This window comes from Eimeria maxima, genomic scaffold (assembly GCF_000499605.1).
Source record: "Eimeria maxima Weybridge genomic scaffold, Emw_scaff26, whole genome shotgun sequence".
NCBI lineage: Eukaryota > Apicomplexa > Conoidasida > Eucoccidiorida > Eimeriidae > Eimeria > Eimeria maxima.
The window spans coordinates 12,501-34,307 of NW_013565449.1; the positions used below are offsets into that span (position 1 = coordinate 12,501).

At 47.1% G+C, this 21,807-nt stretch overlaps 5 protein-coding genes across 5 annotated transcripts in view; 3 read left to right on the top strand and 2 right to left on the bottom strand.

The window, feature by feature from the left end:
* The window catches only part of EMWEY_00004730 (hypothetical protein, conserved), a gene marked incomplete at both ends in the record, with an annotated part of 1,266 nt that extends 136 nt beyond the window's left edge, over positions 1–1,130 (bottom strand). The window contains one exon of the mRNA XM_013480979.1: positions 1–1,130. This exon is cut by the window's left edge and continues 136 nt beyond it. Within this exon, the coding sequence (XP_013336433.1) occupies positions 1–1,130 (1,130 nt within the window).
* Positions 1,131–5,100: 3,970 nt separating this feature from the next.
* EMWEY_00004740 (hypothetical protein) lies at positions 5,101–6,438 on the top strand (the record flags this gene model as incomplete). Its single annotated transcript, XM_013480980.1, has 1 exon — positions 5,101–6,438. One exon carries the CDS (start codon positions 5,101–5,103, stop codon positions 6,436–6,438), a length of 1,338 nt encoding a protein of 445 aa, XP_013336434.1.
* Positions 6,439–7,666: 1,228 nt separating this feature from the next.
* On the top strand, positions 7,667–9,203 carry EMWEY_00004750 (hypothetical protein; the record flags this gene model as incomplete). The annotated part of the gene is made up of 2 exons (XM_013480981.1): positions 7,667–7,696; positions 7,845–9,203. The coding sequence occupies 2 exons, from the start codon at positions 7,667–7,669 to the stop codon at positions 9,201–9,203; spliced, it is 1,389 nt and encodes a 462-aa protein (XP_013336435.1).
* Positions 9,204–11,446: 2,243 nt separating this feature from the next.
* Positions 11,447–13,628, bottom strand: EMWEY_00004760 (acylglycerol lipase, putative; the record flags this gene model as incomplete). Its single annotated transcript, XM_013480982.1, has 4 exons — positions 11,447–11,539; positions 11,952–12,232; positions 12,349–12,825; positions 12,998–13,628. The coding sequence occupies 4 exons, from the start codon at positions 13,626–13,628 to the stop codon at positions 11,447–11,449; spliced, it is 1,482 nt and encodes a 493-aa protein (XP_013336436.1).
* Positions 13,629–16,086: 2,458 nt separating this feature from the next.
* EMWEY_00004770 (hypothetical protein, conserved) lies at positions 16,087–16,826 on the top strand (the record flags this gene model as incomplete). Its single annotated transcript, XM_013480983.1, has 2 exons — positions 16,087–16,595; positions 16,724–16,826. The coding sequence occupies 2 exons, from the start codon at positions 16,087–16,089 to the stop codon at positions 16,824–16,826; spliced, it is 612 nt and encodes a 203-aa protein (XP_013336437.1).
* Positions 16,827–21,807: the final 4,981 nt, after the last annotated feature.

Genomic DNA, 21,807 nt, shown 5'->3' on the forward strand with positions numbered 1-21,807 from the left:
TGAATAAGCTCTGCAGGAATAGTACGTAGGTAAGCACCTCCAGGTGTATTGACAATCATTGTTATCTCTAGAGGAGGCACCAACCCTACACCTACCAATTCTGTATCACTGTCTGCATGCTCTCCTAAGACACAAGGAATTGCTTTCTCGCCAAAGTCTGTTATCTCATTCAGCACGCCACACATACACTGCTGTGGTAGGGGAATCGGAGGTATGTGGCTGCTGCCGTTGCTGTTGCTGCTGCTGCTGCTGCCGTTATTGTTGTTGTTGTTGCTGCTGCTGCTGTTGCTGTCTCTGTTGCTATTTTGGTTGCTGTCTGCTGCCTCCTCCCTCGTGTCCAAGGCTTGGGAGCGAAGACTCCTGTAGCTACGGCTGAGGCTCTCCTTGAAGGAGGTGAAGGTCTGCTGCATAGTAAGCGTGAATTCTTGAGCAGCAGATGCAACTCCTTGTTCTTCTTCCCTTTTTTCTTCTTCTTTTTCTATATTTCCTTTTTCTTCTTCCTTTGCTGCTGCTGTTGATGCTGCTTCTTGTGGTGGTGTTTGTGTTGCCTGATTGTCTTCTTGAGGTTTTGCTTCCCCTGCTGCTTCTTCTTTTATCTCTTTCTTGTCAACATTCTGCTGTTCTTCCTGCTGCTGCTTCTCCTTTGGTGCTTCCTGCTGCTCCTTTCTCTCTTTCTCTGCTCCTTCAGCTGGTTGTTTTTCCTTCGCATCCTCTGCTTCTTTCTTTGCTTCCTTCTCTGCTGCTGCCTGCAGTGTTGCAGCTCTGCTTAGACCACCTGCATCCGTCATACCTGCACACGAAGTAGCGGCAGAGTCGTTACGGGCAGGAGGGGCAATGCCATGGATGCCTGCATCTATTTCTTTTCTTGAGGGGGGCCTCTCTGCAGCAGAATCTGCTTCTGCTGCTGTTGCTGATGAGGGTGTCGTACGAAGAGGATATGCTCCCTCTTCTCCCTCAATCGTCTGCTTATCCCCTGGGCACTCTGGGGCTGCTGCATGCAGATCTCCCTCCGGGAGAGGCTCCTTCGCAACTGCTGCTGCTGATGCTGCTGCTGCTCCAGTAGGCTCCAACTCCACCGGCTTACTGCGGTGGGAGGGGGAGCGGGCCTTAGTCTTTGAACACAGCCCCATTGTGTTGCATGCGAAGAGAAAAGAAGTAAAAATTCAATACCACAGAAAGGGGATGGGCTATAAGAAACACCCAACACCCCTTACACCCGGAAGACGGAGTCGCCCAAAACAAGGTGGTAGGAGGAGAGAAAATATGACCTCAGGATACACCTGAGCTCGAAATGAAGTAATTTAAAGTCACTTATGAAATAAAAGAGGAAAAGGAAAAACACATGGAGAAAAGGACCCCCAAAACGCAAGAGGCGATTGCACTTTGGACTCTTTAACCGGCCGCGGCTCTGCTGCAGGGCTCGCCAAGAGGCGCGTCCCACCCAACACCTTTCTCCTATAGGAAATTAAATGAGAAAAATAAATACATTTTAATTAAAACTAAGCGTAAACTCCCTTATTCCATCTAATTAACCGCACATTTGATCTATACGCTGTGCTTCAGCAGCATCGGCGATGAAGAGCACCGCCGCCCCAAGCTGAGTAGGCAAAAAGGGTGCTTTTCTGATGGACGCTTCTCTTTCTTCTTTGCTCAATAGGAGTTTATTTGTCACGCATTTCCATATTAAACTTAAAAAGCCGAAAAACAGCTGAAAATTCGTCCACTTTCATTCACTTTCCGCTCTCTAGACTACGTTGGCCGGTGGTCAGGCCGACGGACGCTTTTAAATATTTCGATGGTGGAGGCGCGATTATAAATCAAAAATTAATTCTTTTAAATCAATTTTTGTTTTTTCACGGATTGAAGCATTTCTTCTCTCTATGTTACTCTCATTTTTCATGAATTTGCCCTATTCTCTCAACCTCACCTTCGTGCAGTGCTCGGGAACTCGTCTCTTACTGCATATCATTATCGACATTCTTCACGCATTTGTTTGCATTAGTTTATTATTTGCGCTTACTATCGAAACGGATGGGGAAAGAATAGCGGTGTGCTGCGTATATGCCGACAAAGGAGCCGCAACGCCTATGTACTATACTGCTTTTTGCCCTTCCGTTTCTGGTTCTTCTGGTGTCTGCTGTGTTTATCCTCTCCTGTGCGTTTATTTACTTCCAAACTATTGTACCTTCAACCTCGTTTATGCAAATGATGCATATAAAAGGCTATACGCTACTAGAAACCCTCAACCATATTCCGATGTCTGCGGATTGCATGATTCGCCTTCTTCTCTCTGTACATTACAAATTCTGTAGATTTTGCTCTTTATGATTAGTTTCAATATAAATAAAACGAATATTAGACTCCGCGAGTTTAGGAGCCTTTTTGAGTTTTACAGTTGGTAGCAAGTTGCATTTCCCGATCTGTTTCTAAGAAATCTCGCCCATGACCTGAGCCCCACTCCAGCATTTGCGAACCTTTCTACTGTCAGCGTAAGTCACCTTAGAGACATTTTCACCTTTTCTTATGAGAAATCGAACGGCTAGAAGAAATATGAAAGAGACGAGTTGGGTTCGTTGGTGTTATGTGCCGAAACAGTGGGTTAGCGTCTAGGGTTCGCGGTTTAGTGCTTAGGGTTTAGTGTTTCTTCCAGTGTATTGTTAAAGGTTGGATGTTGCTTTGTTCTTCTCAAGTTGTCCAACGTATTACTTTTCCAGCTGATAAGGGCGCATCATGTGTCAACAGTCGTCTGCTGCACGCCGCATTATCTGTCCTCGTTTTAAAAAGCAGAAGGTAGTAGCAATAATAAGCCATACTAGCAGTATAACCGCAGTAATAACAAAAGCAAATTTAGTCCATTTATAACGATGAAGTGCTGCTCAGGTGAATTTGCGTTGATACAAAATATGGTGGCCGTATACTGGAAGGCTGCAGTGGTGAATCGCCGCGCATGATTTCCTTATTAGCGTCATTATCTTTAATTACCACGATGCTTATGCATTCCCTTCGGCTACATTATTTTTATTACCTTTCTACCTGTTGCCTATTATAGTGGTTTATCTCTTTTAATTAGTATTATCTTTCTATATATGTACTTTTTTAACAACAATTAATACTACAGTTATTTGCATGAATGCCTCTACACGAATGCCCTATACATGGTTCGACGCATAGCTATTGATAGCATTGATATGTGTTTCTACGCAAACACACATACATATATATACATATATATGCATATATACGTATATGTACATATATATACATGTTTGCATGTAAATACATATATACATGTGGATATAGGTTTCTGTACCTGTACAGAATGCATGTACATGTATGTTTAGAAACCTGTATATCTATAAATGTACATCTCTGTGTAAGACTACCGGTGTAAGCGGCTGCAGAATCTGTGCGAAATAATTTTAGATGCATCAGTGAGCAGGTCGGTTGCCATGGAGTTTATGTATTTGAGTTTGCTTTTGACATGTTTATTTTTTGTTTTAAATATTACTCAAAAGCATACAAAAACTATTGCGTAATAAATATTTTATAAAACTGATATGCGCTGTAGAATGCCTTCGCTAATTGCCGGTAGTTCATCCGCTACGGTAATCGTAGAGGCAGCCAATATGCATGAGCGGCATAACGGTGGCATATTATCTACCTTTTATTATTCTTATTTCTTTTAATTGAATTATTTTGTTTTATTTCAATGGATTAAATTAAAAGAAAAGCAAAAAATGAAAAAAATAGCCGAAGTTAAGCAACCGGCATCCCTTGCACACGGGCTGAGGGCGAGGGATGCCGCCGCAGCAGAATCCTTCGAAAGCAAGTCTGAAATCACTTGATGTTCTAGAAGTTTTTGTTTCATATTATTAATTTTGGCTAAAATATATTTAGTTTTACTTATTTATCTCGTTTTTTACTTTGTTTCATTCTTTCCAGCTAACGGCTACATGCATGCCGGGCACCGTCTTGTCGCTCGATTGCGGAACTTTCCGGCAAATTACGCAGCGCATTAAATGCCAATAAATTTATTCCCCTTTAAACTTGTCTTTTGTAGCATTTAAGAGTTTTCACTCACCCGTTTTCCTTCTGCTGCCTCTTGGGTGCTCGCTCGGTGTGTACTCACCCCGCCGTTTGCAGTCACTCTCTAGGATTCTTACTTGCTTTAGAAAGCAAAGACCCTGATCAGACGCGACGCCATCATGAGACAGCTCTTAGGAAGCAACACATAATGAAACTGGATTGAGCCCAATTTGAAGCAGCTGTCTTCCAAAGCTCCCCTACCACGGGACAGAATAAATCAAAAAAGCCATAAAGAATCACAATCAAGCAAATGCGGCTCACGGTGGCGGAAACACGCGGTGAGGCACAAAGAAATAAGAAGAAATAGAACGATGATTAAACAAGTAAAACAAAATACTTATTTACACAAAGAATAAGGAAACATATTCATAAAAGTAATACAAAACATCAGGAAAAGACATACAGCAAATAGCTTAGTGTGTCATCAGCCGTTAACAGGGCAAGCACATAAATAAAGCAAGCAAAACAAACCACGCAAATAGCCCACCGAGGCTTTAATGTACAGTTCACTCTCCAAATAGACGAGGAAACAAAGACATAGAGAAACAACCAAACAGAGCGACAGAGAGAGACAAAAAAGGGGATTCAAACAAAAGTAGTGAGACAAACAAACACAGATCAAGACAGATAAACAAACGACGAGAGAGAGCAACAAGCAAATAAACGAGCGGCAAGGAGATAAAGAAAGAGAGAAACTACCAAGCAGAGTCAGAGAGACACAAAAACAAGACAGAGAGAGAAAAGGAAGACAAAAACAGCCACAAGTAAACATAGTGAACAAGCTTATAATAGCAGAGACAGGAACAAGCAAACTAAGTCAGTAACAAATAAACAAGGGCAGCAACGATGAATGCAAGCAAACAGGAAAAATAAACGAATACAAGAAAGCAAAGACAACGAACACAGACAGGTCGTGCTTGTTTTTATACATCTGCTGGCTCCTCAGATGTTAAATGTAATTCACTTCCTCTCCCTCACTTAGAGACCTGCTGCAACGCTGGCCACGGGAAACCAATGCTTCGTACAGAAGCTGCTGCTGCCGCAGCTGCTGATGAGGCAACCCATCCACTAGCAGCAACCGCTGCAGTAGGACCCGTTGCAGCAGCACCTGTTGCAGCGATATCCGAAGCCACAAGGGTCATCGAAGCAGCAGCAACCGAAAGGGGAAGGGAGGCAGCAACTGAAGCTGCAAGAGAGGAAACAACGGCAGCAGGGGCAGCAGATTCAGTTGCACCCGAAAGACGAGCAGCAACAGCAGCAACAGAAGAGGCAGCAGCTGATTCAGCATCAGTAGAATCAGCAACATCACCAGCGGCAACAGCAACAGAAGCAGTAGCACTAGCAGCAACAGACACACCAGACGCAACAACAAAAGTTACAGCAGCAGCAACAACAGATGCATTGGACGTTTCTGACATGCCTCGAGCTGCTGGCGGGTGCTGCAGAGGCGCCTTGGTTGAAGAGGGGGCAGCATCGCGCGATCATCAGCAGCAGCTGCCGCAACAGCAGCAACTAACGCAGCAGCAGCACCTACAGCCGCAAAGGCAACAACTACAGCAGCAGCACCTGGTCCAGCAGCTACAGCAGCAGCAACAACAACAACAGCTCCTGCAGTTGCAGCTGCAGCAGCCGGTACAGGAGCTGCAGCAGCAGTTGCAGCAGCAGTTGCAACAACAACAGCAGCTGTGGTGGCCGTCGTTGTCTTTGTCCCGTTCTGTCTCCCTGTCTTCTCCTCCATTGTACCGGCCTGCAGCAGCAGCAAGAGCATCACCTGCAACAGCTGTTACAGCCACGCAATCAACAACAGCTACACAAACAGCAACAACTGCAGCAGCAACAACAAATACTACAGCAGTAGCAACATCTACCACTGCATCAACAACTGCACCAACTGCAGGAGCAGCAACAGCAGAAGCAAAGGAAGCAGCAGTAGCAGCAATAGTAATGACACCGACAACTCCAGCAGCAGTAGCGGCAGCGGTAGGAGAAGCAGCAACAGCAGCTACTGCAGCAGCAACAACACCAGGTACAGGAGCGCCACAAGCAATGGCTTCTGCAGCCACAGGTGGCACAGCAGCCTCATCAGAAGCACCAACATCATTACCGTCCTCAGCAGTAGGAGCAGCAGCGGGAGCAGCAGAAGGAGCAGTAGCAGGCGCAACAGCAGGAGCAGGGGCTGAGGAGGGGTTTTCTACTTTTGTATTAGAGGAGGAAAAGAGTAATGAAGAAGATACTCCCTCTTTTGCTGATTTATTACTTTACTTAAACGCATTGCCAACAAAAGATGAAACAAAAGCGGCAGCACTTCTATCCGGGAAAGCTGCTGCTACTCCTCCTTGTAAATTCCAATAAGCAAATAGGCAAATAGAGAAATAAACAAATAAACGAATTAACGGATAGATACATTGATGAACAAACACACAAATAAACGATTAGCAACTAAACAAGTAGGCAAACAAGCAAATGAGTATATTAGGAAATACACAGATACACAAATATAGGCACTATGCACGCACTACGTCGCCCAGTTATTTACGTGTCAATTACTTATTTTTTATTTAGTTATTTGATGCAAAATTACAACGAGAAAACAAGGAAGATTAAAGGCCAAGTTTGCTTTTCCATCTCCCCACTTAAATACTTTTGTAGCTCATTTGCCTCCCCGTGTATGTTAAATCCATTTATTTGGCTTGTGTATTTATTTATATATTCCTCATTGTACTTTCTTGCACACAATCAAGCTTACAAAAAGAGCGGAATGCTGGGGAACTCCTTAGGCGGATATGTTAGACAGCAACGATGACGCGGCCTGTAGTCACGTTTGTTTTCTCTTTCTACTTCCGCATCAAATAGAGGAATAAATACTAAACATTCTGCTGGTAGAAGCACTTCATGTATATGCCTTTTAGTTTCCTCCCCATTCGTACATACTTGTTTGTTTCTTTGTTCACTCGTTTATTTGTTGCTTATGAGGTGCTCTTATCGGCGTTAATTGGATATTTACTACCTTGTCGGCCTATTCGATTGTATGAACAGTTGTTTGTGTATTACTGATTTGTTTCTCTATATATTGCTTGCAGGCTTTTGCCGTTTTCTTCTTGTTTGCCATCCCTTCGAGTGCTGTTAGTAATTTCGGGTTGGGCATGTTTCAGTTTGTGTGTTGTGGTTGCTTCCTACCCACCATCTGTAACTCCTTGTACGGTATATACGTCTTTAATGCTACAAACAATTAGCTGACTTGTTGTTTTGTCCATTGATTCTTGCGGCTTCTGCAGACTCCCCCCTCATAACGAGTGTGTGGCGGGTGCAGCTAGGCGAGACAGGCAGAGGAGATTTAAAGAAAGAAATTAGCGAGAAGTTAAATGCAAAGCCAAAGTTAAAATCTGCAGCAAATGCAATTGCTAAACTAAAAACTGCCACAATTAAACAGCTAGTTTTTATCTCTGAGATCGTCGGCCTCCTTAAGACTGTATGTTACCACGTGACTACTACTTCCTCCTGTGCTATTATGTCTGTCTGTCTTCGTGAGAAGAACCACTTCTCTTGTTGATCTCTTGCTATTATTCTTGAACATTTCGTAATGCTCTTACAGCTCCACATGAAGAGTAAAGTGAATTATTGACCAAATAGCTTATGACAATATATTGAAGTCGTATACTTTGCTATATTGACCCGCGCTGCTCCTTGGTTCTTGGCTTGTATTTTGTACGTCTCTGGTGACTTTTATTTTGTTATCTGGTGTTACGCTTTTTGTACAGACACTGCAAATCGCCTGCCAATATGAACTCGAAAGAAATTCATCTTCGCGGGTCTCACCTCCAAAGAAAACTAAAGCCAACCGCCCCCCTTGGCAGGGTGCTGCTGCTGCTGTTGCTGTTGGCGCTGCTGGCTCCCCTACTGCAGGAGCAACAGGAGCAGCCGCAACAGCAGCAGCAGCAGCAGGAGCAAAACCACCCACAGCACCCCCCTATACCCTAAACCAGTTCCTTTCTTCCTTTTCGCCTGTCCGGCATCGCAACACTAAGAAAAGGGTTGCATTGGCAGCAGCATCCGGACCAAATGCAGCAATAGCAGTAACTGCAGCAGCAGCAACACCAGCAACAACAGCACCGGAAGCAGCAACAGTAGTAAATGCAGCAACAGCAGCGGCAGCAGCTCCAGAATGTCAAAGGGAGGAAACATTCTTTGATTTCCCCTTTTCACCTCGAGGAACCCTGGAAAGCAACGCGTGCAGACTACCAGCAGCAAACGCAGCAGAATCGGAAGCAGCAGCAGAAGCAACAGCAACAACAATAGCAACAGCAGCAGCAGCAGAAGCAGCAACAGCAGCAAATGGGTCGGCAGCACCGTCAACAGCATCAGCAACAGCAGCAGCAACAGATGCACCTGATGATTTGTCATGGATGGTATCGGATTTGAATTCGTCTTGGAACCACAAAAGTTTTGAGTTTGTAAATTTTTTGTTCAAAGGGAATTCGGTTTGCCCTCACCACGAAACTTCACTAGGACCGCTGAGGTGTACATACAGCTCAGCCACCCGTTTTTGTACTCTAACGTCCCCTGTTTTTAATGGCAGGAGGCCGCTGCACCCTATTTCAGGTCTAGACGCACCTCAGGAGGAGACGCTGACGGGTGGTTCTCCTGCGGCTGCTTCTGAGGGGTCCTTTGTTTTTTTTTCTGCGCTGAGAAGTAGCGAAGAAGAAGATGGAGGAGATGAAGAAAAGCTCAAGAAGAGATCAAAAAGAAGATTGGAAGTAGAGCCAACGCCTGAAAGCGAAACTAAGAACAACACAGACAACAGCAACACCGAGACAGAGGCTGAACCTGCTGCAGCCCCTGGATGTAGCAGAAAGAAAGGAGCTTTCGCTTGTCAGCTGCTACGAAAAAAAATCAATACAAGCAGCAAAAGAAGTGAGTCGGAGACGCACACGCAGCAGGACGCAGCAACAACAGAAACAGCAGCAAAGATAACAGCAGCAACAACAGCAGCACCCACTACAGCAACAGCAACAGCAGCGACAACAGACATAACAGCAGAAACAGCAGCAGCAGCAGTCATAGAGGGCATCGCCAGCAGCATTCTTCGAGACAGCAGAAGAAGCAACGCGAGTCCATGAAGGTAGAAATAAAAGACGAAAGAAAAAAGCAAAGGGAATTTGTATCTAAAAAAAGTATACATCCAACCTTCCCTAGTTTGCTGCGCTGCTGCATGCAGATAAAATAAATGACAGTTGTCAGATTACCTTTGGCTGCGGCGAGGCGTACGTCTCAAACTGTGATGCCGGGTGTACATACACTTTATTTTGCTCCAGTAAACAACCAACAGCAGCAGCAGCACACCGGCAGCACAACAGCAGCAGCAGCAGCACCAGCAGCAAACAACTACTACTGCAGCGATTCAAGGCCACAGCAACTGCTGCGGCGGCAAAAAAATTCGGAGCAGCAATAAGAGAGTTTGCTTAGCAACTGCAGCAGCAGCAGCCAGAGCAGCAGCAGCAGCCAGAGCAGCAGCAGAAGCAGCAACAGCGGCGACGATAGCATCAGCAGCAGCTGGGCTGGATTGTTTGTGTTTGTGGCTGTGTTTGATTTCTCTACGACTTAGAAAAGGACCGCCGTGTACACCTGAAGTAGTAGAAGCTGTCGTCCGTCTGCTGCAGCAAAACAAACGGCTAAAGACAGAACTGAGGGATAAACAAGCCAGAACACTTTCCTTCTTTGAGGGTCTGAGAGGCCACTTAAAGAAGGTAAATAAAAATACGAGGAGAATAACTAGGTCACTGAGGAAAATTATTGTAAACGCCCCTATGCATACACCAGCTTCCGGCTGCTTTCTTCTTCCCCTTGACATGCATGCAAGTGTTTATGCATATATATAAGTATACCTATATTTAAACATGTATCATATATACACATTTATGCATATCTATATCTATATATCTATCTGTACCTGTAGTTTTCTATCCGTCTGCATATATATATACAATATAAATATTTAGCATTTATACTATATTTGCATAATATATACAACATATAGATTCACTAAATACATATGTAGGGCGCATTCACAGCCAAACGCTAAACTTCAAACCCCTGTTTTGTAGCGATTGCCACTTGTTGCGTTCTTAGGTTATGGCGGATTTGCTTGCCGAGTTCGACGCAGGCGTTTTTCCTTCTAACTGAGACAGCAAGGCAAGAAAAACCCTAAACCGTAAACACTAAACACTAAGCCTTTCAAACCCGAAACCGTAACTGTTCCCTGCAAACTCAACCATAAACTCTAAACCCTTAAAGGGAATTCTCAGACTCCAATGCCGAACCCTAAACCCTTAAATGCAGCACTTCTCTTTTCTTTGGATGTTCCTCAGGTGGAGGCGTAGAGGCTGTCAGCATCTAGATTTTAGGGTTTTCTGCATCAGCACTGCTTGCTGCTGCAGCTGGCCGAAATAAATGAGAACAGCAATGTAGCCGTCGCATTGGGGGGCTTGTTCGAGGTGCCTGTACACCTTTAATCCCCCCTCCCCCTTTCCCTTCTTTAACATAGCTGAAACCTGAACTTTAAACACTGCTTACGATTCACAGATTCACAGCGCCACCTGCATGACGATACAGTTGTACAATACAACAGACAAGGAAAATAAAACAGATGAAACGGGTGGGGAAGTAAAGCAAATAGAACAACAGGAATGCAAAAAGGCAAATGAATGCAGAGAAGAAAAACAGGTAGAAACAAGGCCACTCACACTACTATCAATACTAGTACATAGAGTAACAAAAAATACACAACACAGCATGAAAGCAAAACAGGAAAATAGAACACTGAAGGAAGTTCCGCCCTCCCCTATAGACCCCCAACAACATTGGACTGTTGTCCCATGACATAAAATTTGAAGAGTTAATCGGACTTGTTTTACAGTGGAACAAAAAGGTGAAATCAAATCAAAAATGTCTAATGAGAGTTAAAATATATCCGCTGCAGTAATTCAAATTAACTGCGCAGTCGTGACTGCTTTATGAGGCTGTTGCTTGAGTCAGCCTTCAATGGTCCAGTGGTCTCCGTCAGCGCAGTGTGGGTCCACTGGTCTCTATTTATGACCGTGTCTGCAAATAGCTACACCCTAAAGTGGGGCTCAGAAGGGGCCGCATAGCATGCAGGCCCTCTAGGTGTACAACAAAGTGAGTACACACATGCTTGCACTAGCAACAAACATCATGTAAGAAACGAAAGCCCCAAGCCTGCATAAATGAACATTTGGGGCTGCTTCCAAACGGTTTGGGCCCATGAAGAGAGCCCATGCGGTACTTTAGCCAACGGGGCTAGGCAGCTTTATACTGCGTCGCCCCTCCGTTTTTTCTCATTTGCTTATGTCAAACGTGGCATCCCCACGTCTTCTTCTGTCCTTTTGCCATTCGCTTCATTCGCCAAAGACTTCTGCCGTGGAGATCCGAGATGTTGCTGCATTTGCCACCAACACACATCAACACACAAGTCTGCATATGCATAAATGTACATATAAGGATATGTTTTGCATGTACATACTAATACACGCAAATATATGGGTATGCCTGCTTGTGTATATTAGGTCTTGATCCACGGGTTCGTGTGCGTTCGCATGAGACCCTTCGTTGAAATCCAGACTTCTGAATGCCTTTTTTGGATAATTTTCAGTTTGTGCCGAGAGAGAGTCATCCCCAAGGAGATTCAGTTTCCAGTTTGGCAAGTGTGGTGGAGCGGCGCAATAAATAACAAGAATACAGCAGAAGCAAAGCATGTAAGTGGTTATGCACCTTAGACGAGTAGGTTCGTTAGCCCGTACATATATGCAACTGAAAACACATTCAGTGGAAAAGGTCAAACAACGACTCACAGCTTTGGCTGCAAGCGCTTTCAACAGCCAGGCGGTGACGAGTCCAATGAGGCGGTCTGCACCAGAGTGTTTCGGCACATAATGACTCCATCCGCACAAGTAAAGGAGATCAAGTTTAACAGGCGTTTCATACAACTTGAGGGGAGAGTGAAAGTCTACAGTTTGGTCGTGGGTGCCCTGCAGACAGAGCAGCTTTAGCTCAGGCGGAAAACAGCTCAAAATTCGAGGAAGTTTTCGTGATGCGTCGAACAAAGCAGCCACCATCCTTGACTTCGTCCTTCCTGAAACAGAGCAAGACCCATTTTAATAAATATTGTCAATTACTCCACTGGTGCGTGTTCCGCCCGCTGCTGGAGTGCCAGTAAATCTCAACTCGGCAATCACGATGATGCCTTACCTGAATACGTAAATGGGTCTCTGCTGTACCACCAGCCTAGAAATGGACAATCTCCGCTGTTGTCTGCCCTTGAAAACCTCAAGTTCGGCAGCCAACAAGAAATGAGGGACCTGTTGATGCGTACCATGACCTGAGTAGCCCAGTCGAGTTTTATTCGTATGAGGGGCGCCAGAAGAACGGCCTGATTGACTCTTTTTCTGAGAGCGAGTTCTCTATCGCCGCTGTATATTCTCCCTAGGGTTTGTATGACGACGTTTCCCCCCATAGAATAGCCCAAAAGAATTATTGGCGCATCAGCAGGCAAGCTCGGGTCCTTGCTGACCACCTCCTTCAGAAATTGAAGTGCGTCGTCCACAAAATAATCGAATTTCGACACAATACATCTCCACTGATGCCACCCTTCTGAACGGCCGTGAGACTGGTGGTCCATTGCATACACATTCATCCCCAGGCGGTACAGCCCTTCAACCCAACTCCCTAAACAGTCAGCACCCAAGCATCACCAATTGTAACACACACATATGTGCATCGGATCCTTCTCCAACAGCTGCTGCAGCAGTTCCGCATGCGTACCTACCATGCAATGCAATCAACACACAGACGCGTGGTGTGGATGGGTGTATTCATTGCAGAGCTGATCAGGACCCACCAGGAAATTTGGGCACCCAGTCTGGCTCTTCCTGAAGCTGTTGCGGAGCCTGGTTGCTGCTACTGCTACTGATTGGGGGCTGGTGACGGAGGAAATCGAACAGAGCGTAGGAGGTGTACGAGTGAAAGAGCACAACTGCGGCGACAGGTTGCTGCTGCTGCGCCTGCTGCCTCCATGCATAAGTTGCGATTTTAAGACCTTGGCTATTTGTAAAGCTGTCTGCGCTGAATCCAGGTCCCAAGTCTTCAAATGTCATGTGCGGAAATGCCTCTAGCCAGCCAGCCATGTCTACGTAGCATTGATTGCTGGAAGTTCGGTTCAACTTTCGGCTCCGCGGCCTATCATAAGGCATGCGAGCTGCTGCGGAGCTCCGGCGAGCCTCAGTGACGCGTACTTCAGTAGTTGCTCCCGTTGCTGCTGTCGTTGCAGCAGCAGCAGCAGCTGCTGCTGCTGCTGCATGGGGTGCTGCGGCGGCAGATGAGGTACCCCCATCTTGCGCGCCGTTGTGCCCAGAAACAAGCACAAGAGAAGGGTCTAACTCAATCAATGTGGGTCCAGGAGGGCCTTTTTCCGTAGGAGCCGTTTGGCGCGCTGGAGGCCCTGTGGGAGGGGAATTCGCTACCTCTGCCATCGTTCAAAACTGTCCACTATTGGTTGGCCTCCTCGGGCATTCATAGTTGTCTTCTTCCAACAATCTTCAGGAATTCACGCAAGTTTGGGGAAAATTCCTCACACAACGCATGCAGCGATACTGCGAGGCGGCCGCCGACCACTACGGCCGACCAGAGGCGCGGACGCGCGGGCGAACCGTCAACGCCTCGATAGGAGTTGAACCAACAGGAACATTCAACAACAAATCCTTTGCATTAATTGTTTTGCGGCTTTCTGTAACTTTGTTTTCATTTAAGGCACTTGGTGCGCAAGGCCGACAGCCGCTAGTGGTTCATTGGCTCCTGTGTCCGTCCGTCTTTGTGTCGCTCGCTGTGTACAGCCGGATGCAGCTCGCACACAGCACAGGCCTTCTCACCAGTTTACTCAACTAGACTGACAAATTAACTACAAACTGTATCCCTCCAAGACACTCCGACTAGGTTTGTTTTTGCCGGATTCCCGTCGCATGGGGTGAACGAGGCGATCCTCGACGCTGCTATGGGTACAACCGTTCCAGTTAACTGCTGAGAAACTGATAGCGACTCGCATCAGAAAACTAGGGTCACGAACCCCCAACACGCTACAAACCCGAGTGTTGTAGTCAATGCTTCAACGAGGCATAAAAATTAGGTGCTGCTTCTGTGGAGAGCTCTCGATATTATCTTTTGCATCAATGGAGTCAAAATAATTAAGGAGAGAGTTCAATAAAAGTAGATGAAGCCCATCCCAGTTCCGATCAAAGTATCCCAAACGCCTGCCATGAGTCGCAAAGCATCGTGCTGCAAGTAACGGTGCAAGACCGCCGGCCCCACATGCACACACAACCGAATTGTCTGCATGGAAGAACGTAGCACACCACGGTTGAAGATTTGTTATTGGATTCCAGCTGTCTAACTAGGCTGTGAAAGGGTTTGTGGCCAACTTCAGAGAGTCCTGCCACTGCTACGCTGCATTTCCTCCCTGTATGGAAGAACGTTGCACACCACTTTTGAACATTTGTTCTTGGCTGCATGTTGCCCAACTAGGCTGAGAAAGGGTTTGTGGCCACCTTAAGAGAGTCCTCTTACTGCTACGCCACATTTCCTCCCACTAAATAACGTGCACGTTCTCTGCAGTCCGTGTGAATTGTTACACGAATGCTTAGACTCTCAGCCACTTCCAGTTGTAGCTACGCATGATGACGCTGCTGAAGTTGTGTCTGTTGGGGCATTTAGTTGATTCCGTGGACCGTTTCCTAGGGCTCCAGCATTAATCCCATGATGGTAGTTCCAAGTTGGTGGTACGACGACGGTCTTGGCGGACGCTTTATTCAAGAACTAACAGCAAAAAAACCTACCTAGAACATGCGTTATGAGCTAACCAGCCCCAATCTGTTTGACCTAAACGAGAGACAGCCGCCTGGCAATCGGTTACAACACACCGTGTTGTAACTCAAATTGCAAGACAGCACCACATACACAAACACTGTATACACTTCTTTATAAATTCTGCTTGCATACCCCATGTCAATTAGGGTCGGGTTGGCACTCATTTGTACATATCAGCCAGACTTGTCAACATCGTACAGATAATGCTGCACCTCCAGGGAACTTTTAGGCAATCTCGAATTCTCGAATTAGTGTCTCCAGCGTTACAGACCAGAAGCCTTGTCCGTTCTTGCACGTGGAACCGTTTTACAGCTTCAGATGTAGCAACCTGTTGCTTTCCTAATTGTTGCAGGCTGTCTCCTCTCCCGCAGCTCCAGGCGCTTGTGCCGCTGTGCTCGGAATGCCTGGAGGCTGGGGATGGATGTATGGTTCTTTCAATGGAGTCGTCCTCTAAGTATTCTGGCTTCGAAGCTCGCAGCAATTCTCTGATACAATCGACGACTTCCTACACCGCAACTACCTCCGGTGTGGGGAGCTAAAACGAGACTTCAAGCCTGGCCGGAAATGCGCTGGTGTGCCTCAAGCTGTGCATAAGAATTGATAAGTATAAAATATACATTGAAATGCATATAAATATACGAAATTGATAGACGGACCCAAACAGCTGCGTTCAGCCCCAGAAACTGCAGCTGTTTGCAAGACAGCATGCAACGCCATCAGAGACACTATTGCTACCCGTGTACGCTTGTCTCCGTTACAATTCAGGGCAACTGTTTTATTTGTGTCACTTATGCAGTTGAGTTTCCTTGCTTTGGATGCTAAACTCGATGGAATGCTTGGTAGTTCGGACAGCTGGCGCTGCTGCTGTGTATATGCAGCTGTGCGCGAGCGCAGCACGGAGCCGCAGTTGAGGCGATTCGTCGTCGTTTCCTAGAGTTTTGCTCCCTAATTATTTTCTTACATAAAAAACCATCTTAACACGCTCCATCTGCCTCGGCATAAGAACGTTTGCTGTTGGCCAGAGTATCGGCGGCAGCGTGATTTCATCATCCCACACACCATTTCCGCGCAATGCAGCCTCCAGGCTGCAGCGGCCCTGGAGGCTTCTACGGCCCCCCCTCTTTGGCTTACATGCAACCCCAAGGCCCCTTCAACTCATCGCCCCAGGCAGCACGACAGGAACAGAGTGAGCCCAGTGTACAGACGTGCGTCCGGGACTCCGTGCGTCTTCTGGGGGAGGCTGTAGCGGTCCTCGAGGGGATCCGCCTCCTGGGGTCGCAACTGCTGCAGTGGGGAGGTGAATTAAGTCAAGTGGTGCAGTCGGTGATCCCCGCAGCACTCATTCTGCAAGTGGGAAGCTGGATATACAACAGAACAATCGGCGCCTCCAGGCGCCACACTCTCAACCGCATGCACAAAGCCTGGCGAGAGGCCAGTTCGGTTGGCAGGCCGAACAACAAACTCTCGCCGCCCAACAGCAGCACCGGTAGCAGGTGGCTGTCAACCCTACGCGACTTGTCTGCACTATTGGCGCTCATTATCGTTGCTTCTGAGTTGTACATACACTTGAACGTGTACAGGTGAGCGAATCCATCATTAAAATATGTAGGTAGACAGGACCATAGTTCCTGAACACATGCATAGACCTCACTTGCATCTTTGGGATGCATGCTCTGTAAGTAGTTGGTGCGTTCCGTTTTGCTCGCAGACGGCTGCTCAGTCGCTTGCGAACGTTAACAGCCAAAGAGAGAGGGATATCAGCTGCCTCTCCGCGCAGCTGCAACAGCAGCAACGACGGATGCAACGCCTGAATGCACTGAGCAGCAGCCTGAATGACGGCGCCGGCTTCATGCATCCGGCCGTTACAGCACGCACAAGACGGCCTTAGTGTAGACTGTCTGACAAGTATATCGTTGCTGTTGCCTTAGAACCCCAACCCCTCCTGTGTCAGGGGTGTGCAGGTGTGGCTGCTGCAGCCGCACCAACAGCAACAGCAGGTGCCTTCTGCAGCAGCAGAATTGTAGAGGGAGAAGGACCGCACTATTTCCTCTGCAAGCAAGCAAACGTTAAACTTCATTTTTTCGTTGTAGTTGATGCACAAGGCACCCACGCCAGCTTGCCCGCTAGCCTGCCGCGGGTGCTGCTACCGGTGCTGCATCTGCTTCAGAGCTAGCAGCAGCTTCAGCCGTAGGAGATGCATCCGCAGTTGCCCCTTCAGCATCAGCAGCAGGCAGCAGCAATTGCTGGTGTAACAGCTGCGCCTGTTTGCATATCAGTGCATACATAAACATACACATCTGCTTGCATGCATATACACCGATATACACCTACATGTGCATATTGTACATCTATACATACACACATGCAAGCCGATACACTAAGCATAGAGACGTACACCTATATACAACTGTATTTATTAATTAGCTTTACGGGGAGGCAGGCCCTTCAATGGGAAGGCGCCTCAAGAGGTCATGCTGCACAGGAGGCCGACGGCTTGCCACAATAGTGGTGGCAGCAATAGAGGTTGTAGTAGCATTATACTGATGTTAGGATAATCAATCATCCACAAACACACTGTAAATGTTGTCCTGGCTGCTTGTCACTATTGATCGGCGTCTGCACACCTGAAAATACATCCGGCTTGCTGCGGTAGCGATAGTTGCCAGTGATCCCGTGTCTTGAAGAACGGGCTGTGAGTCGACCACACCTTAGCGCAGCAGCACCAGCAAAGAAGCGCACGGCCGCAGCGGAAGCAGCAGCAGTCGCAGCTGCAGCAGCGTGTCAGTCTTGTTTGAGTAGGTCTCGCACTCTCTGAAGTAGCTGCTCGCTGTCTGTACACACCAAATAGCCTTGCTGCAGCATGGTGTCGAGCAGCAGCAGAGCTCGTTCGAGGTGTAGCGACAGCTGCGTCTCAAGGCCACCTCCTTCTGTTGCAGGATTTGTGCCCAGAAGCTGAAACAGCACACGCAGCCACAAGTCAATCACTTCTCCTGTAACCAGGGGCACCTCTTCTCCGTTAATTCCAACAACACAGTAGACAGATGCGTGCTGGCGATACACCGCACGACTGCCACTGTTGCTGCTGCTGGCTGGAAGTTTCGCCTTGTTACTGCAGCGCAGAGGGGGAATCGTCAAAACTCTGGAAGTATTGCCAGAGGCTCCTGATGCTGGATTGCTGCGATCCGCGGCTGCTGCAACTGCTGTTTTTGCTTCGGCTGCGACCTGCGGCAGCAGCAACTGCTGCTTCACCTGCAGTAACACCCACTCCTTTTCCTCATGAGTAAAGGGTGCAAACCAACGGCACAGCTTCTGCGCTCCTGAGTTGCTGATAACTATCCAGTACAGAATCATGCTGCTTTTGCTGCGGTTGTTATTGGGGGTAATACCGGTGCTGGTGCCCCAGCGATTGTCGTCGTTGGCGCTACAGCTGTTTCTGCATGTATTTCTGCGACAGTGAGCCGATCCTAGAAGGTGTTTGAAGGCGTCGGGATATACATATAGGGTTTGCAAGACAGAGCTTCCCACACCTCAGCGGAGGCCGAAGACGACCCCAGCGCTAGCCCAGTTGTACAAGGACATTATATCGAGTTAAAAGGCAATAAACTCATGTTTAAAACCATACAAAAAAACTTTATATAGTAAACACCTCCTGGTTCCGCATCTATATCATCTGTCTCGGGCACCACAAACAAAGTGCCGGCGTGAGCGGGCCTACGGCGGAAACGGCTGAACGATGTGAACTTTTCTACTTAAACGTTTGCTACCCTATGAGTAATTGTAAGTGAATGTAAGGGTCTGAAAGCTCCTGGAGTATGCTTTCACCGTACGGTGTGTCGGCATTGCCGGGGCCTCTTGCATGTGTCTTGTTCCAAACCATTGCCTCTTGTCTAAATCGCACTGCAAATGGCATTCGGCAGGTAGAATTCACTATAAGTGATCAAACTTCAAGCACCGTATAAAAGAAGAGGACAGAGGGAAGAAGATAAGATGTCATGCTCTACCCTTCGAGAATATCTCTGTGAAGTGCACGGAGCAAATGCTGTTGGCTCAGCAACACCTGTGATCGACCCAATAAAAACATTGGAAGACATTCAGCGGCGTGATTGATCTGTTCTTCTTTCCCGCTGCGGTTTTGGCTTCTGTATTGGCCACGAGTTGAAAACCAGCATAGAGAGCAAAAGGAATTCCGTTGGGTATGCAGTGTTGATTACTCAAGGCGACTGGTGGCTCCATCTGAAGTTTACGGCATTAAAAAAGGTCTCTGGCCCAGCACTTTACAAGCAACTGCTGGTTATGCTTGTATGCGGGACTGGCTTGCTGCGTGGGCTGTAGGAAGTTGCCCTGAAACTCGTGACAGGTCGCCTCCTCTCTCTTGGCTCCAACCGCTTGAGCCGCTACATACTCCTGGTGACGGTAGATGGGGGTCTTGCCCAACTTACAGAGCTCGCACAGTAAGTAATGGACTCCACTGCAGCGGGCAAGGGTCTCTGAATAAAGTCGGGGACTCACAGTAGACGTGGTACTCCCACGTGATCCACGACGGCACGTGCGAGAACCAATCTTCATCAGCACAGAAGGGTGGCGTACTCCATATCAGTCTGTAGAAAGGAGGTCCGTCAAAAAACTGCCTACATAAACAGGCAGAAAATTTTGGAGCTTTTCCGAAAATTCCCTCAAATCCGTGCCTTTTACTTTTTTTGCACCATGGAGATTGAGTAGGAAGTGCGCCCTGCTGGAAAAGCGACGAACCGTAGGGATTCTAAACTAGTTTATTCAAGCTCTGTTTCTGTATCCCATCCAACTGAAAATATTTTAGGGCAAAGGCAGTTCATACGGAATGCGTCTACTTATGCCAGCAAGTGACGGTTTCCTCCATCCGGGTGCACGGGAGGAATGTGTTAGCAGTTTGTAACCCTTCTAGTGCTCCATGATTGTCTCCGCGAGACTCCAGAAGCACTACAGGTGCTATTGGCGTCTTTCTTATTAGAGCGGAAGGACGACCATGGTGGCTGTGTCAAAGCAAATCGAGCGGTGCACCTGTTTCTGTCTCAACAAAGCAGGGCACATAATTCGAGAATGTAGACGCATGAGACAGTCCGTGGAGTGTGGGAAGCAAACGTCTACGAAATGCCACCAGGCGAACAAGAAAGGCGACCGGAGAAACGCCAGCAAACTCACGTAACGTTCGGCGCAATGATGCAAGAGAAAAGACAGCGGCAACCGTAGATCCTCCGCCATTTGACCTGTTGCACAGACGGCGAATTCGCTGGTGGGAAAGTGTCTGCAACCGCCCGGGTTTCAGGGTGCTCCGTTATCTTCACTGCAGGTGATGACGTGTTCCACCGCTGAATGGTGAGTCACACGCCACCAAAGGTTGAACTTCTCAAATGGTTTCGCATTCCTAGCAGGCATTAGCAATCTGCGGTCCAAGCACGATAATTGAGATTACGTTGCAGCCGAAAATGGCTCCCCATAGCGGTGTGGGGACCCTTTGTTAAAGCAATTACCGAAACCGTCAAGTGGTAGACGCACCTACTCTCCAGCATTAGAAAATATTTTGCTTGTAAGTGTCACACCGCTATGGGATCTGTTCACTGGGAATCCGCTGATTTCTGGCCAAGGCAATCTCAATCTTGTAAACTTTTAGTTAATGTGTCTGTAAATCCCTGCAGGAGGTACTGTCAGAGAAGGCCTTTTCTTTTGCATATCGGAAAAAAGCAGGGGCTCTCGACTGCTATTGTATTCTTCCTTCTTACTAGCCCAACTCCAAATCTTGAGTGGGCTCGCTAGTGGAGCCAACTCCAAATCTAGTAGGTCGTTTCAACGTGTTCTACTACGAATCCACTCATCAACAAGTGTTAGGCACCGCTCATAGGGGTTGTCTCCGCTGAAAAATGCTTAGGCTCTTGCCCAATCATATTTGATATTTGCCATGACTTGAGTTAGCCCCCCATGTATCCGCTCCGTGCGTCCTCCGAAACTACCAGTAAATACGCGTGCAATGTGTCGATCAATATATATTGTTATGCGTAATGCGTATACCTCCAACACAAGCCGTAAACAATGTAGCTTCACACAGTGGGTGCAAGTTATCCCAGCTTACCCATATGCGCTACACACAGCGCAAGCGGAGAAATCCAGGAAGGGAGGAAAATACAGCAAGCAAATGAAGAATCCCCAAAAAAACAATTTATAAGCTGCTTCTAGCAGTAGGTAATTGCCGGTCCGGGGGAGTGTAACTCGATGCAATTGTTTGCCGAATGGTCCAGACTGCGTGACCAGTGTGGACAAATCCTGCAAAAACCCTTGGCCATCCACCCACTATAATTCCACTTAGAACACTTTGTGGTTAAAAACACGAGCTAATTCCATAAAACTGAAGGAGGGCAGAGTTTCCAGATGGAAACGAACGTCCCTCCGATGGACCCTTGCCCCTCCTTCGGGAGCGAGACACATATGCAGCGTGGCAACCCTTGGTTTGCTTCTACATTGAATCGTTGTGTGGATAAATAAAATAAAGCAAACTACACCGTTAAATTCTTCCACCTTTATGCATGGTGTTTGAGAGCATTCAAGGAACGCATGCCCCTCCAAGATCTACCTGTGCTGCGCTGCTTTCCAACCGATCGCATCGGGCAAGCCCTTGCCCGTGCTACGCCATTTGAACGTTTGAACTTTTTGTACAGAACTATGTAAGAATTTGAATTTTTGCAATTTTTAGCTTTTTAATGAATTATTACTTTTCTTCTGTCTTGCCAAGCCGATTCCTGAGTTTTTCTGCGATGCTTTCTC